The sequence below is a fragment of the Rattus rattus genome, chromosome 3, assembly GCF_011064425.1.
Source record: "Rattus rattus isolate New Zealand chromosome 3, Rrattus_CSIRO_v1, whole genome shotgun sequence".
NCBI classification, from domain to species: domain Eukaryota; kingdom Metazoa; phylum Chordata; class Mammalia; order Rodentia; family Muridae; genus Rattus; species Rattus rattus.
In genome coordinates, this window is record NC_046156.1 from 42,825,958 (window position 1) to 42,838,782 (window position 12,825).

Sequence of the window (12,825 nt, forward strand, 5' to 3'; positions counted from 1 at the left end):
GCGCTTCCTAGGTAAGCGCTCTACCGCTGAGCTAAATCCCCAGCCCCATATATTCTTATAATAATAAAAAAAACACATTTCAGATGCAAAACTGTTAAAAGTTTAACATTGTAATCGGGTGGCAAAGGCCTTACCAGCAACATGTACAAAGCAAGCACCTGTGGCTGGTGTCGTTGCACTCAGAAGTTTAATGAGATAGGTTGTTGAAGACGACAAAGACGACTCCCGGGAGACAAACGCCATTGCCACAAACGTGGAACTCGGGAGTAACTGTGGCTCCTCAGGCCTCCCTCCCGTCTCAGCACCCACTGACAAAGAGGGATCAGTGTCGGGAACAGGACAAGGAGGTGCCAGGAAGATGAAAGAATGGAAACCGTGAACCTGCGGGCTCTGGCTAGGACGGAAACAGAAAGGCAGTGCGGCTGGGTGAGCACCGACACTGTGGGCCGACGAATGAGTATGTCAGGGGTTACACAGGGAAGGACGGACGGACATGGGAGCTGTGAGAAGGCTGATCGAGTTCATAATGAACATGAAAGAATCGTTTCCCCAGTCCCATTAATAATGGATTATCTTGAACAAGGGCCTTTGTTCCCCGTTTCCCCCCTGCTTCAATAGAATACATAGATAAACAGACTTGGAGCCAAGAGCCACACGGCCCCCACGGCTTCCTCGTTGGCATCTGCTGTGCTTGCCTTCCCACAGCCTCCTGGGCGGGAGGCGGATGTGGGGAGGATGAGGCATCGCCTCACCTCCAGCTCGGAATCCTCAAGCTGAGAAGCGCTAACAGGAACGAGAGTCACATATTCACTACAGTTACAGGCCGCCTGTGCCTTGACCTCCCTCCTCAGACCAGAAGCTGACAAAGCCAAACACAAACTCAGTCTATGCTAACTTAACCATGATTTTCTAGACTATTTCTTTTTTATTTTGTGGAAAACATTGATCTCTATTTTACAGAATAGCCCTTCTTTAAGAAAACATGACTTTGCTGTTTTTGACAATATGCCTAGACACAGAAAAATCATTTAGTTTTTCTTTTTTAAAAAAAATATGTATACTTTTTTTTTTAAAAAAAAAAAATCTACCCAGATTGTTTATTACAAAACTAAGACCAAGCACAGGGAGCAGAAGGGTTGTAACGCGTCCGTTCCTAAGGGAAATGGGCGCGCTAAGATTAAGTGGCACAGATTTGTTTGCACAGCTCGATGGAGGAGTAAACCCGAGCAAACACCACTCCGTGAAAAAGAATATGCTATGCAGAAACTCACAGCTGGTCAAAGCATCTGCAGAGCGACGAGTAACAAGTGGAGCATCTATATCACGCCCTTTCCCAGCGCTCAGGTACCACTTCAGAGCCGTCCCAGAGACTGCAAGTGCCAGGGGCTGGGAAGGAAGGTGCAGGGTGGGCACAGTGCCTTCGGGAGCTGGCAGGATACCTCACTCATGACCTCACAGCCACTGTGGTTGCCTGCACAACTCCTGTGCAAGGTCAAGCCAGTCCACATGAGGTGGGAAGGAGTCCCTAAGTCCATCCCTACCTGAGGACCTACAGTTGATGGCTTCTCATGGGAGCGAGTCAGTTTTCTTTAGGGGTGTGGCTTGGGAAAAATTGATCTCGCTCCTTGGCGGGCAGCCTGAAACCCAGGAGGATATAGACAGCACAGATTATTGAAAACAAACAAACAATAATAAGACATACAGTTTGGGAGTAGAGAAGTTAGTGGAGATGTGGGAGGAGCTGAGGTGAATATGATCAAAATACATTATATGAAATATGAGGTGTGTGTGTGTGTGTGTGTGTGTGTGTGTGTGTGTGTGTGTGTGTGTGTGTGTGTGTTTTCCAAGACAGGGCTTCTCTGTGTACCCTGGCTGTCCTGGTGAACTCTCTGATAGACCAGGCAGGCCTTGAACTCACAGAGATCCGCCTGCCTCTGCCTCCCAAGAGCTGGAATTAGAGGCGTGTGGTACCACACCCACCTGTCATTATGTAAAGTTCTTTGTTTTTTAACTTATTTATATATTTACCTCCCCTCCCCTCCCCAGGCCTCCCACACAGGGTTCCTCCTCCCATCCCACTTCCCTTTCGCCTCTGAGAGGGTGCCCCTCCATATTAAAGAAATTATAAAAAAATATTTCTTTTGAAAAATACATTATAATATTGGCCTTGACATCAGAAGTCCAGGAAGTTCATCCATCTGCAAACCAAACCTAAGCAAATTCCACCTTTTCCTGAAAGAATTTTTCCTTGTCTGATACTAAGTAAGACTTATTAAGACATATGTTTTGGCCTTTAGTGGCTTATAATGTAAAACTGAAAGAAAATTTTTTCACACAGATTCACATTGTTACTCTGCCATTTCCCCGGTGCTAGGACAGAAGCATGGCTTCACCCTCACTACTCAAGCACGGTGCCCTGAGCTACAGCTCCAGCCCTTTCTCTTGAAATAAAGACATTCTCAAGGGACATTTAAACCGAAATGTGGCATTCATTGACCATGAGCACAAGAAATTCCTACCTGAAGCCTAAGCTATTTTTAACTAAGATCTATGAGGAGAAAAACCAAAAGTTTTCACTTTATTGGTTAGAAATAAAAACAATGAACTGGGGTAATTACTGAGAGATGAAAATAGGGTTCTGGGGGCCAAGCAGAAATCCGAAATCATCCGAAAGAGTATCTAAAAACATAAAATATACCCTCCCAATTATTTTATTTTTTTAAATGTTCAACTTTACTTGTTTCCTTTGCCTAACAAAATTATCTTCATTTGCTACAGGGTCAGAAGACTATAAAAGAAAATATCAAACACTCATTATAAATAATCAAAGAAAACAAATAAAAATTAAGTCAGAAAGTAATAACATACCAGTCATTAAGTTTCTAGCACCTATTACTCCAAACCAAAAAGGAAAGGAAAAAAACAAAAAACAAAAAAAAAACAGAGCTGTAGGGTGTAAGGAAATAGCCCCATGATAAAAACAATGGGCACAGAACAAATGAGTCCTCCGGTATTACAGCGCCACCCACTGGCTGTAGGTCCTCATAGCAAACATTGAGATAGAAAATGACCTAGTAGGAGAGGAAAACGCATTGCCTCTAAGTCACCAGAGCACAGGGCTGTCTTCCAAAGGAGCCCATCCATGTTAGTTTAATTTCACAAGAGACAAGAACACCTGCTAGATCTGTTCACAAGGGCGAGGTTTAGCCACTGTGAAATTCACGACTTTGTTCTTAGCTCCTATAAGAACTCATCTTACGAGCATCAGATCCCGTTACAGATGGTTGTCAGCCACCTTGTGGTTGCTGGTAATTGAACTCAGGACTTCTGGGAGAAATTTGTGTGTGTGTGTGTGTGTGTGTGTGTGTGTGTGTGTGTGTGTGTGTGTGTGCGCATTAGTTTAAAAATCTTCTATAGACCTCCCTTTTAATATCTGTTTAACAAATATTTTTACCGTATATAAATTTTATTTATTTTATTTTACTTAAAAATAATAATGAATAAAGAGTCAATGTGAAAAAAAAAAAAAAAAAGAACTGATCTTACATAAGATGTCGGTTCAGCTCCACAGATAAAAAATAAATGAGATCACTAATCAGGAAATACCTACCTGCATTTAACTGCTAAAGAGAGAATATAATATCCATAACATAATTAAATGTTAGTGAAATTCCCACTGAATAAATCAACCACCGTGCCACCTTTAGCCAGAAGTACTGAACACAAACAGGAGAGAAACGTCCCAATCGATGGTCAGAAAACATGTATGTTTTTTCTTGTAGGTTTTATTTGTTTGTGTGTGTGTGTGTGTGTGTGTGTGTGTGTGTGTGTGTGTGTGTGTATCTGTGTGTGTATCTATGTGTGTATGCGTAAAAACAAAATGTAGCAATTTTTTTTAAAAAATCTAAGATAAAATCTCTAAAATAAACTAGTCAACATAAATGTATTCTTTAAAGTACCACAGCAGCAGCAGCATGAAAATTACAGTTCCCTTAAAACCAGATAGAGTGGTGCACACCTGTAATCCCGCCACCCAGGAAGCACAGGCAGGAAGATCACAGGTTCCGGGTTTCTTTGGTTATACAATCAGTTAGAAGCCAGCCTGGGCTACACAAAACCTGTCTCATTTCCAAAGATACAATCTCCACTTATTCTTCGCCTGAGATAATTGTCTTCACTTGCTATCTTCCTTTCCAGTTTCCTGTTTTAAATCTGGCGTGGGACATTTAGAGTCAGGTCATCTCAGGTACACTGTTCCCTTCACGATGCAGAATTACGGATAAAGCCTTGATTGATATCAATGCATGTGTCTTATAGCCCACTCGAATGTGAACCAAGAAAACCAGACTTCAGAATTCCTCTAGAGCGATGCCCAGGGGTCTTCTGAGTCAGTATGTGCTCCAGGTGGTCAGTACACGCCTCAGGTCTCTCCTCATTTTGATGATCATCATGACCCACAAAAAAACAAGTCTTTTCGTGCTCAAACATGGCTGATTGCAGACAAGAATATCATGAGAAAAGTCACGTTCCCACATATGTAAACCGCCAACACCACCTTCTTAAAAACATGACCCTGAAATAAAAACTGAGATTTAGCAAAAAGCACCATCATTAACATCTGTATCAAAAAACAAGAGAAGAGACTCTCACCTCCGCTTCAGCAACGGTTAGTGACTGAAGGATCTGAATTCTATCGTCATCCAGTATTTCAACTGTCAAGAACGAGGTAAGTTTATAAGGGTGACATTCAATAAATCAACCACCGTGCCACCTTTAGCCAGAAGTACTGATGTCACAAAAACAAGATTAAACCTGAGGCCTGGCACGCCCCGATTTTGTAGGATATAGATTTGGCCATTTCAAGCTACTACATGTTGCAAACTTTCTGAACCTTGGGTGTATGTGTGCATAGGCATATGTGGGCGTGTGATGCGTGTGTTTGCACTTGTGCCACAAGCACACATGGGGACTCTGTCTTGTTTCCTTCAGTCAGGGTCTCTCACTGAACTTGGAGCCAGGCTGGCAGCCAGAAAATCCCAGCAACCTCCCTGCATCCCTTTCCACGCAGTCCAGGATTACTGACACATGCCTGTGCCTGGCTCTTTACGTGGGCGCTGGAGATTTGAACTCAGATCTGCAAGCTTGGACTGCCCGCACCATCTCTCTAGCCTCACAGTAGGACTTCCCAAGCAGGTTACCTTTTCTAGAGAGCAGGTAAGCATGTATCTCCAGAATGACCTCAGTCCCGATGTGCCACACCACAAACCCCATCATTGCGTAGGTCTTCTGTGGACTGGGGAGATCCAGTCCTGGTAAATCCATTCCTAGGAACATTGCTGCCACTGTGTAGGAAAAAAATGCTCCAATACAGGGCCCAGTAAAAATAATAATTGTGTAATTACATCAGTTAAAATACATTAAATAGCCAGGCAGTGGTGGACACATCTTTAATCCTAGCTCTAGGGAGGCCAGCCTGGTCTACAAAGTGAGTTCCAGGACAGCCAAGGCTAAACAGAGAAACCTTATATTAAAAAATAAATATATGTGTGTAGATATACATACCTATGTATATTTTTATATATGCACATATACAAGTAAATACATATGTATATCTACATATATAAGCATATATTTAATGTTTAATATAGACTATATGTGTATAATATATAGGTGTATATACATATATAGATGTACATATGTATAAATACATGTATATACATGTGTATGTACATATACGTATATAAATGTTTAATATTTAATATATAATTTTAATATATATTGAATCTTTATTATATATATGTTAAACATTTATGAAAGAATAATCCTTAGGGCTAAGATTATTTGGTCTTTATTGTAAGACTTCAAAAGACAAGAGAGGATGTTGTGGTCTATCAACTGCTAAGAAGCTCGCACAAACTAAGGATGTAGCTCGGGAGTTGAGCACTAGCCAGCAGGTGCGAAGCACTGGGTTCGATACCCAACACCGATAACAACAAAGGTACCTAACTACCTGTCCAGAAACGTGAGTCTGCAATAAAGAAAAGGGAGCATGAAAAAAAATGACTGCTGACCTCACCACTGCCCCCACCCAGGCCCTCCCACAAGCAACAGAAATGTACAGGTGACAGGTGCCTCCCTAGGGATCCAGGATAAGGTGTACCTGCTGCAGGCTTATGTACCCAGCTGTCTGGGAGGCTGAAGCAGGAGGATCTCAAGTTCAAGGACTGTGTGAGCTACAGAGAAAGGTCAGGGCTAGACTTGACAAACTGGTGAGACCCAGTCTCAAGATGAAAACTATCCAAAGGCCTGGGGATGTAGCTCGGAGGCAGTGTGCTTGCCCACAGACTATGGTGGGCAATCCCCAGTACTGAAAGGAAAACAGTGTGTCAGGGAATACCACCAGCCTTCCGGGGCCACCTGTCCTGCAGGTACAAACAGTAGGGAACCAGCCTAGGGCTAGAGGGCTTGTGCCCAGCTCATTTAACCCATCTCAACCAAAGGGACCTGCGCTGGTCCTGTGTGAGCATTTGGTCCTTATCCTAACCCAATTTGTCTGCAAAGGCAAATGTGAGAAAATGAGAAGGGGGAGGGGCTGGAGCAGTTATAAAACCATTTTAAAAAAAAAAGAAAAAAAAACCTTTAAGCTTAAATAATGACTTAAATAGTTACTTGTAGAAATTACTTTCTGAATTTCAATGTTTCAGGCTGATTTCTCCTCAACAACCAATTACCCCAATTACTAATGCATCTAAAATCATTTAAGCCAAATTACAACTTGCCGTGTAAACAGCCAGCAATTATGTATGAGTAAGTGGCACTGCGGTTTCTTACCTGCTATTATTCTAGCAGCTGTCCCCACACTCCAGTGAGTCCAGTTAAACACTTGCCTCCTACCAAAAATAAAGAATCAGGCAGTAGTTATTCACGTGATGGAATACTAACTGACCCCCAAGAGAATAAGAAGCATTCGATTCTCCTGTCGCCAGAGAATTGGATATCTGGAACCCATTTTAAAGTCCAGACGTGTAAATACAGTCACTCACTACATTCTACAAAATGTCTCCACTTTGAAAAAAAGAATGAGCGCCTATCTGATGACCTAATATCTCAGAGTGCTTGTACGCATGGTCTGACCATACCTTGGGTCGTGTAGAGGTGGTCTGAAGGTTGCCAGCAGAGGCTGAAGGACAGCTAAGGTCATCACTATACAACCGAGGTACGGGTGGTAGCCTGCGCGCTAAACAAAGGGCATCGTTAAAATAGTCAGTCTTAATGGGGGGAGGATGGGGAGGGGAACACCCATAAAGAAGGGGAGGGGGGAGGGGGATGTTGGCCCGGAAACCGGGAAAGGGAATAACACTCGAAATGTAAATAAGAAATACTTAAGTTAATAAAAAAAAAGTAATAAAAAATAGTCAGTCTTCCCTGTCAGTTTAAATCAAATGTAAAACCACATTCGTCTCGGATAAAGGTATGGATGGAACGATAGTAGGAGCCGGAGGAATAGGAAGTCCGCTGTGAGATTGTGTGTTCTAGAAATGACACAGAAACTATGCCACAGGATACCTCAGTGATGCGGCTGCCCAGGTAAGACTTAAACAACACCAATAGGCACAGTAACACAGATGGGAGAAGTGTCGGGAAGTCCCAGCCCCAGACAAAGAACTACAGGCAAATATGACTGCTGACAGAGGACGAATGAGCCTCCCCTGGGGATGAGTCCCTAACTGGTTATCCCATACGAAGTCACACAGACACAAGCAATGCTAAAGGACACAGCAGGAGGTATTTATTTTTGTCTGTGGTGTGTGTGTGTGTGTGTGTGTGTGTGTTTGTGTGTGTGTGTACAGGAGAGAGAAGGGGGAGAGAAGAATAATCACAAAGGAAAGAGACTATGAATTTGTGGAGTGAGGGAAAACATGTAAAGAGTTAGGGGGAGGAGACATGGGAAGAGCTGAAGGAAGGGGAAGAAGGGAAATGATGTAATACAATTAACTTATTAATAATAGTGCACATAAGGCACTTAGTACAACTGCTCATATAGCAGCGATGCGGTTTCTATTAGCTTAGTGATGACCATAAGAGATTTAACTGATCGCGTTCCTTAGACATCGCGCTTGGGCTGCTGAAATGGCACAGCAGTTAAGTGTGCTCTTCCAGAGGACCCCAGTTCAGTTCCCAGCACCCGCATCAGGCAGCTCACATCATATGCTTGCCCTGGTGGGTGAGTCACATAGATCCACACATATGCAGGTACATGCCCTTAAAGTAACAACGTCTTAGACATCATACTTTCAGCGTATTTTCAACATTCTGTAAGGAAAACATACTAAAGGAATGCGTAAAATGTAACGCAGCCTAAAAATACATTTCAAGTAATCTATATTCACAGTCTCCTTTCATTCCTGATCCCCAACCAGGTGACGTCATCAGATAACTCAGAGAGAGAGAGAGAGAGAGAGAGAGAGAGAGAGAGAGAGAAAGGGAGGGATCTACCCAGAAATGTCTCATTATCCACCCATGAGAATAAAACAGCATCTGCTTTGACATCAAAACAGATTTACAAGGAAGCATCCACTTGAAGGCGCACTTACCCGACTCCAGCCTCCTCGGTACACAAAAGGCAAAACAAAAGCCACGCAGGTGAGCATGGAGGTAGCGAGCATGAGCATCCGGTGCACCTGCAAGAGGAGCCGGCGAGGTGAGAAGATGCGCTCAAAGACAGCCGCTGTCACAGCGGGGCAATCGTGGGGGAGTCACTGAAGGTACACATTCAACTTACGCTGCAGCAGTAAAGATGAAATGTCATAGACCGCTAAGCTAAAGAAACTCGGAGCTGCCACCTCGGCATTCAAAAGGACTCACTAAGGCCTTGCCTACACACAATGGCAGGAAGGAATAGCCCACACACACACACACACACACACACACACACACACACACACACAATGGCAGGAAGGAATAGCTCACACACACACACACACAATGGAAGGAATGAATAGCTCTTACACGCACACACACAATGTCACACACAACACGCACACACACGCACATGCACACACACACACACACATGCACACACACACGCACACATGCACACACATACACACACACACACACACACACACTCACACAGACACACACATACACACACACACACACACACGCACACACGCACACACGCACACACACACGCACACACATAACACACACACGCACGCATGCACACACACACGCACACACACACACGAAGCATGCTTGCTTGCTGAGACATTCTCTTCCTTCCATAGGCAGGCATTCAGTTCTGTCATCATGCAGAGTGCTGTACCATGTGCTTAGGGACAGCAAAGAAACAGACAAAAGGCACTGTGTCCTGCAGGGCTCGTGGTATAATCAAAGAAAATAAGTGAAAACTATATTGGAACATATAATTCTGTGTGGATAAATCAAGAGAGCATTCAGAGTGAAAATAGGCACTGTTATGCATTGAGCAACTGGTGTAAGTCAAAAATCATTCCGGGGAAAAGTTACCCTATATAGTAGGAACTCTAAGTTTCTGTGAATGTGCGAATGTCACGATACCTATCATATACACTCATGAATGCTGTACATTTAAGAACATGAGAAGGACGGACAAGACGGCTTCACAAGCCTGACGATTCCATTCCTAGTAGGGTCTGTATCCTCCCAGCAGCAGGAATGGCTACCTCACACACAAAGCCCAGTTGCTTTGTAACGAGAGCATCAATTCCACAAGTGTCCTCTGACGTCCCCAAGCTCACTGTGGCACGCCCTCCCACACGCACACATCATGACCGTGCGTGCACACTTGGGCCCACATACACACAGACACTTTCAAAAGTAAAGGCAGAAGAAGAGTTGCAGTGAGACAGGGCGTGGTCTTCTAGCTGCAAACTCTCTGGAGCAGACCGGAAGAGGAGGGATAAAGAACAAGTAAGGAGGAGGCATGAGAGAGCTCACAGGCAGGGGCAGATGGACACAAGACACCTAGCAAAAAAAGAATAAGGGGCCGGAGCGATGACCTCATGCTTAAGAGCAGTGGCTACTCTTGCAGAGGACCCAGGTTCAATTCCCACCAGCCATACGATGGCTCACACTATAATAACCCCAGCTCTAAGGGATCCCATGTCCTCTCCTGGCCTCTTCAGGCACACGGATGCAGACTTATATGTAAGCAAAACACCCACGCAAAAAATAATTAAGTCATTTTTATTTATCCTGACAACCAAGAAGAGAAATGAAGTAAGATAAGAGAAACCTCAAAGGCTACAAGTTCTCCAGTTTCCCTAGACCCAGGCATCTGCACGCTCATGTCACAACCTCACTGATGGCTCAGTACACATACAAATCGAAGATAAGGCTACCCCGCCTTCCTGTTGAGCCTCACTGTGTCTGTCCCACAGGACCCCTCCTCCCATTCACAGGAAGGCTTCGGAGTAGAAAAAAGCTCCCACAGTTCCTCCCCCAACACATAATCAGCTGAACCGACTGTTAAATGAGGAGAGTCCAGTTCTCACGGCACACCAAGCAGAGGACAGACACGCACCAACTGTGTCTTTCTCCTGTTTTCCAGTGCCCCTTGACTCACGCTGACTTGGTGCAGCAAGTGCATCGTTCCCAGCTTCTCACACCACCAACCTCAGGGTGAGGAAGGACCATTTGGCCCCGACATGTTCCCCAATTCAGCCCACTCCTCGGAAAGCCACACTTTTGTAAGTAATCGTGCGTCAGCTCTCGGTTGGTTAGGAGACTAAGGGGAGAGGGGACCTAAGACCTACAATAGCCGTAATTGAGAAAAGAAAAAGACAAGCACACGTGGGCCAGCAAGATGGCTCAGCAGCTAAACGAATTTGCTGGAAATCATGGTGACCTGAGAAGTTTGATTCTAAAAAACCACATGGCAGAAGAAAACTGACCCCCAAAAGCCCTCTGACTTCTATACAAACGCTATGTGCACACACACACACACACACACACACACACACACACACACACACCAGCAAGCAATGTAAAAATCAAAAGCCCTAAAACTTCATGTTGCGACGACTGAATAAGAGGGAGATTGCTTTCACCTACCTGAAACCAAGCTGCTTGCCCGAGGAAGAAAGCTTTTGACCAAACAGATCTGAAGAACCGGGCAACCAGGACTCCTGTGCTCACTGTGGTCATCCATGCCACAAACATTAAGGCACCTACAGGAGGGAGTGATGCGGTGATTCACACTACATAGCAGAAAGCTGCTGCATCCACGGCCAAGGCAAGCGATCAGAAAATATAAAACAGCCCGCAAAGGACACTAAGGTGATGGAAATATGAGCCCTCGTCTAAAACTCCACTATACATATCTTATTATACTGCCACCGTTGTTTCTAATAAACCAGCAAGGGCATAGCCCCTAGCAGGTACCAGGTACCAGGCACCTGAATGCTTTACATGTAATCATCAAACTGGTCTTTGCCAGCCCTGTGGGTCTTTATTACTATTCCCATCTGAAATAAAGGCACCGAGGACTCAAATGGACCCTCCTTCTAACAGTCTGTCTGCAGCTTTCTCCTCCCGTAATCTTACTCCGTGCAGCAAACGGAAGACAAAAAGACTTGTGACTTCTAAATCTAACTCCTGCCCAACCGGAAGAGCAGCAGGAGCAGAGTCCAGCCGAAGCCAGGAAAGCGGCTCTCACGGTGACAGAAATCACGGGAAGCCACCACCGTGGAGATGGCTGGAGAACGTAAAGAAAAGTGGTAAAGAAAATCCCCCAGAGGTTAAGGTTTTTAAATCCTACCTTTTCAACAATAAGCCAGGGCATTTTGCAAGTGGGATCAACCTTCACTGGTAGACCCAAAGCATATGGGATCCCTTTGTCAGCTTGGTGGCACTCCTACCCAAACACCCACAACCTAGGAACTGCACCGACCACATCTATGCCCAAACACTGACACATCGTCAGGCTCCAAGAGTGAGATTGCATTTGTCAGCTGAACTGCTGTCACAACTGAACAACCAAAACCACAGACCTCTTTTTAATTAGCGAATTAAATTACTAATAAAAACCAAAAATGAAGAATTTATAAACGTTAAAATTAATCCACTAACACACAACCCTAGCGGATGCTAGGAATAGCTAGAACAAAGCTTTAACTAGAGATGGATGGGTTTAAATTTTCCACCGTTGGTTTAATACCACTGAATTAAATTTCCTTTCCCCTTTTAATAAAAACCGGCAAACATTCAGATAGACGATCTATGTGAAAATGTTAATATGTAACTGTAAAAGTGATGAAAATTCACCAAGTGATGCCGGCCACGGTTCCTTTTCCAGCCAGCACCTGCTCACTGGTTAGCGTAGTTCACAAAATCTAACCAGGATGCTCCGTTAACTTACCATGAGCCTTCAAAAGGGCCGAAGAGCGGGACCCTCCTACGTTCTGTGGGGTGCCTGTCACGTTGTATTTTTCGTACGTTATCAAAGGTTGCTGAGAGTGCCTAAATATTCGGCCTGAGAAGTAGACACAGAGAGAAAATGACTCACAGTAATGAAAATAACGAATTAGGAATTGTTGGCATTCACGTGTAAATGCAACATATCGATAAGACATGAGAACACGTGGCCTTCCTGAAAATTAAAGAAATAACTTAGCCGACAGCGAGATGAATCAAAACCAGGGCTGGGGCTGGAAGAGTTATAGTGCCAAGAAACAGCGTGTGCTGTTAGCAGGTTAAACAGTATCAAAACACTGGCCGACGATGAGTCGCTGAAAAGACCCGATTAATCCTCAGACACTGACGGGTGTATTTTAAAGCTAT

General features: G+C 44.2%; 1 protein-coding gene across 1 annotated transcript in view; it reads right to left on the bottom strand.

Moving 5' to 3' along the window:
- Nucleotides 1–3,769: 3,769 nt before the first annotated feature.
- The window catches only part of Frrs1 (ferric chelate reductase 1), a 29,854-nt gene continuing 20,798 nt past the window's right edge, over nt 3,770–12,825 (bottom strand). Inside the window, exons 8-15 of the mRNA XM_032897418.1 lie at nt 12,404–12,517; nt 11,098–11,213; nt 8,595–8,681; nt 7,140–7,237; nt 6,832–6,890; nt 5,199–5,342; nt 4,651–4,712; nt 3,770–4,573 (exon numbers count right to left, since the gene is read on the bottom strand). Coding sequence (XP_032753309.1) covers nt 4,481–4,573; nt 4,651–4,712; nt 5,199–5,342; nt 6,832–6,890; nt 7,140–7,237; nt 8,595–8,681; nt 11,098–11,213; nt 12,404–12,517 — 773 coding nt within the window. The 3' untranslated portion in view covers nt 3,770–4,480. The remainder of the gene's footprint in view (nt 4,574–4,650; nt 4,713–5,198; nt 5,343–6,831; nt 6,891–7,139; nt 7,238–8,594; nt 8,682–11,097; nt 11,214–12,403; nt 12,518–12,825) is intronic.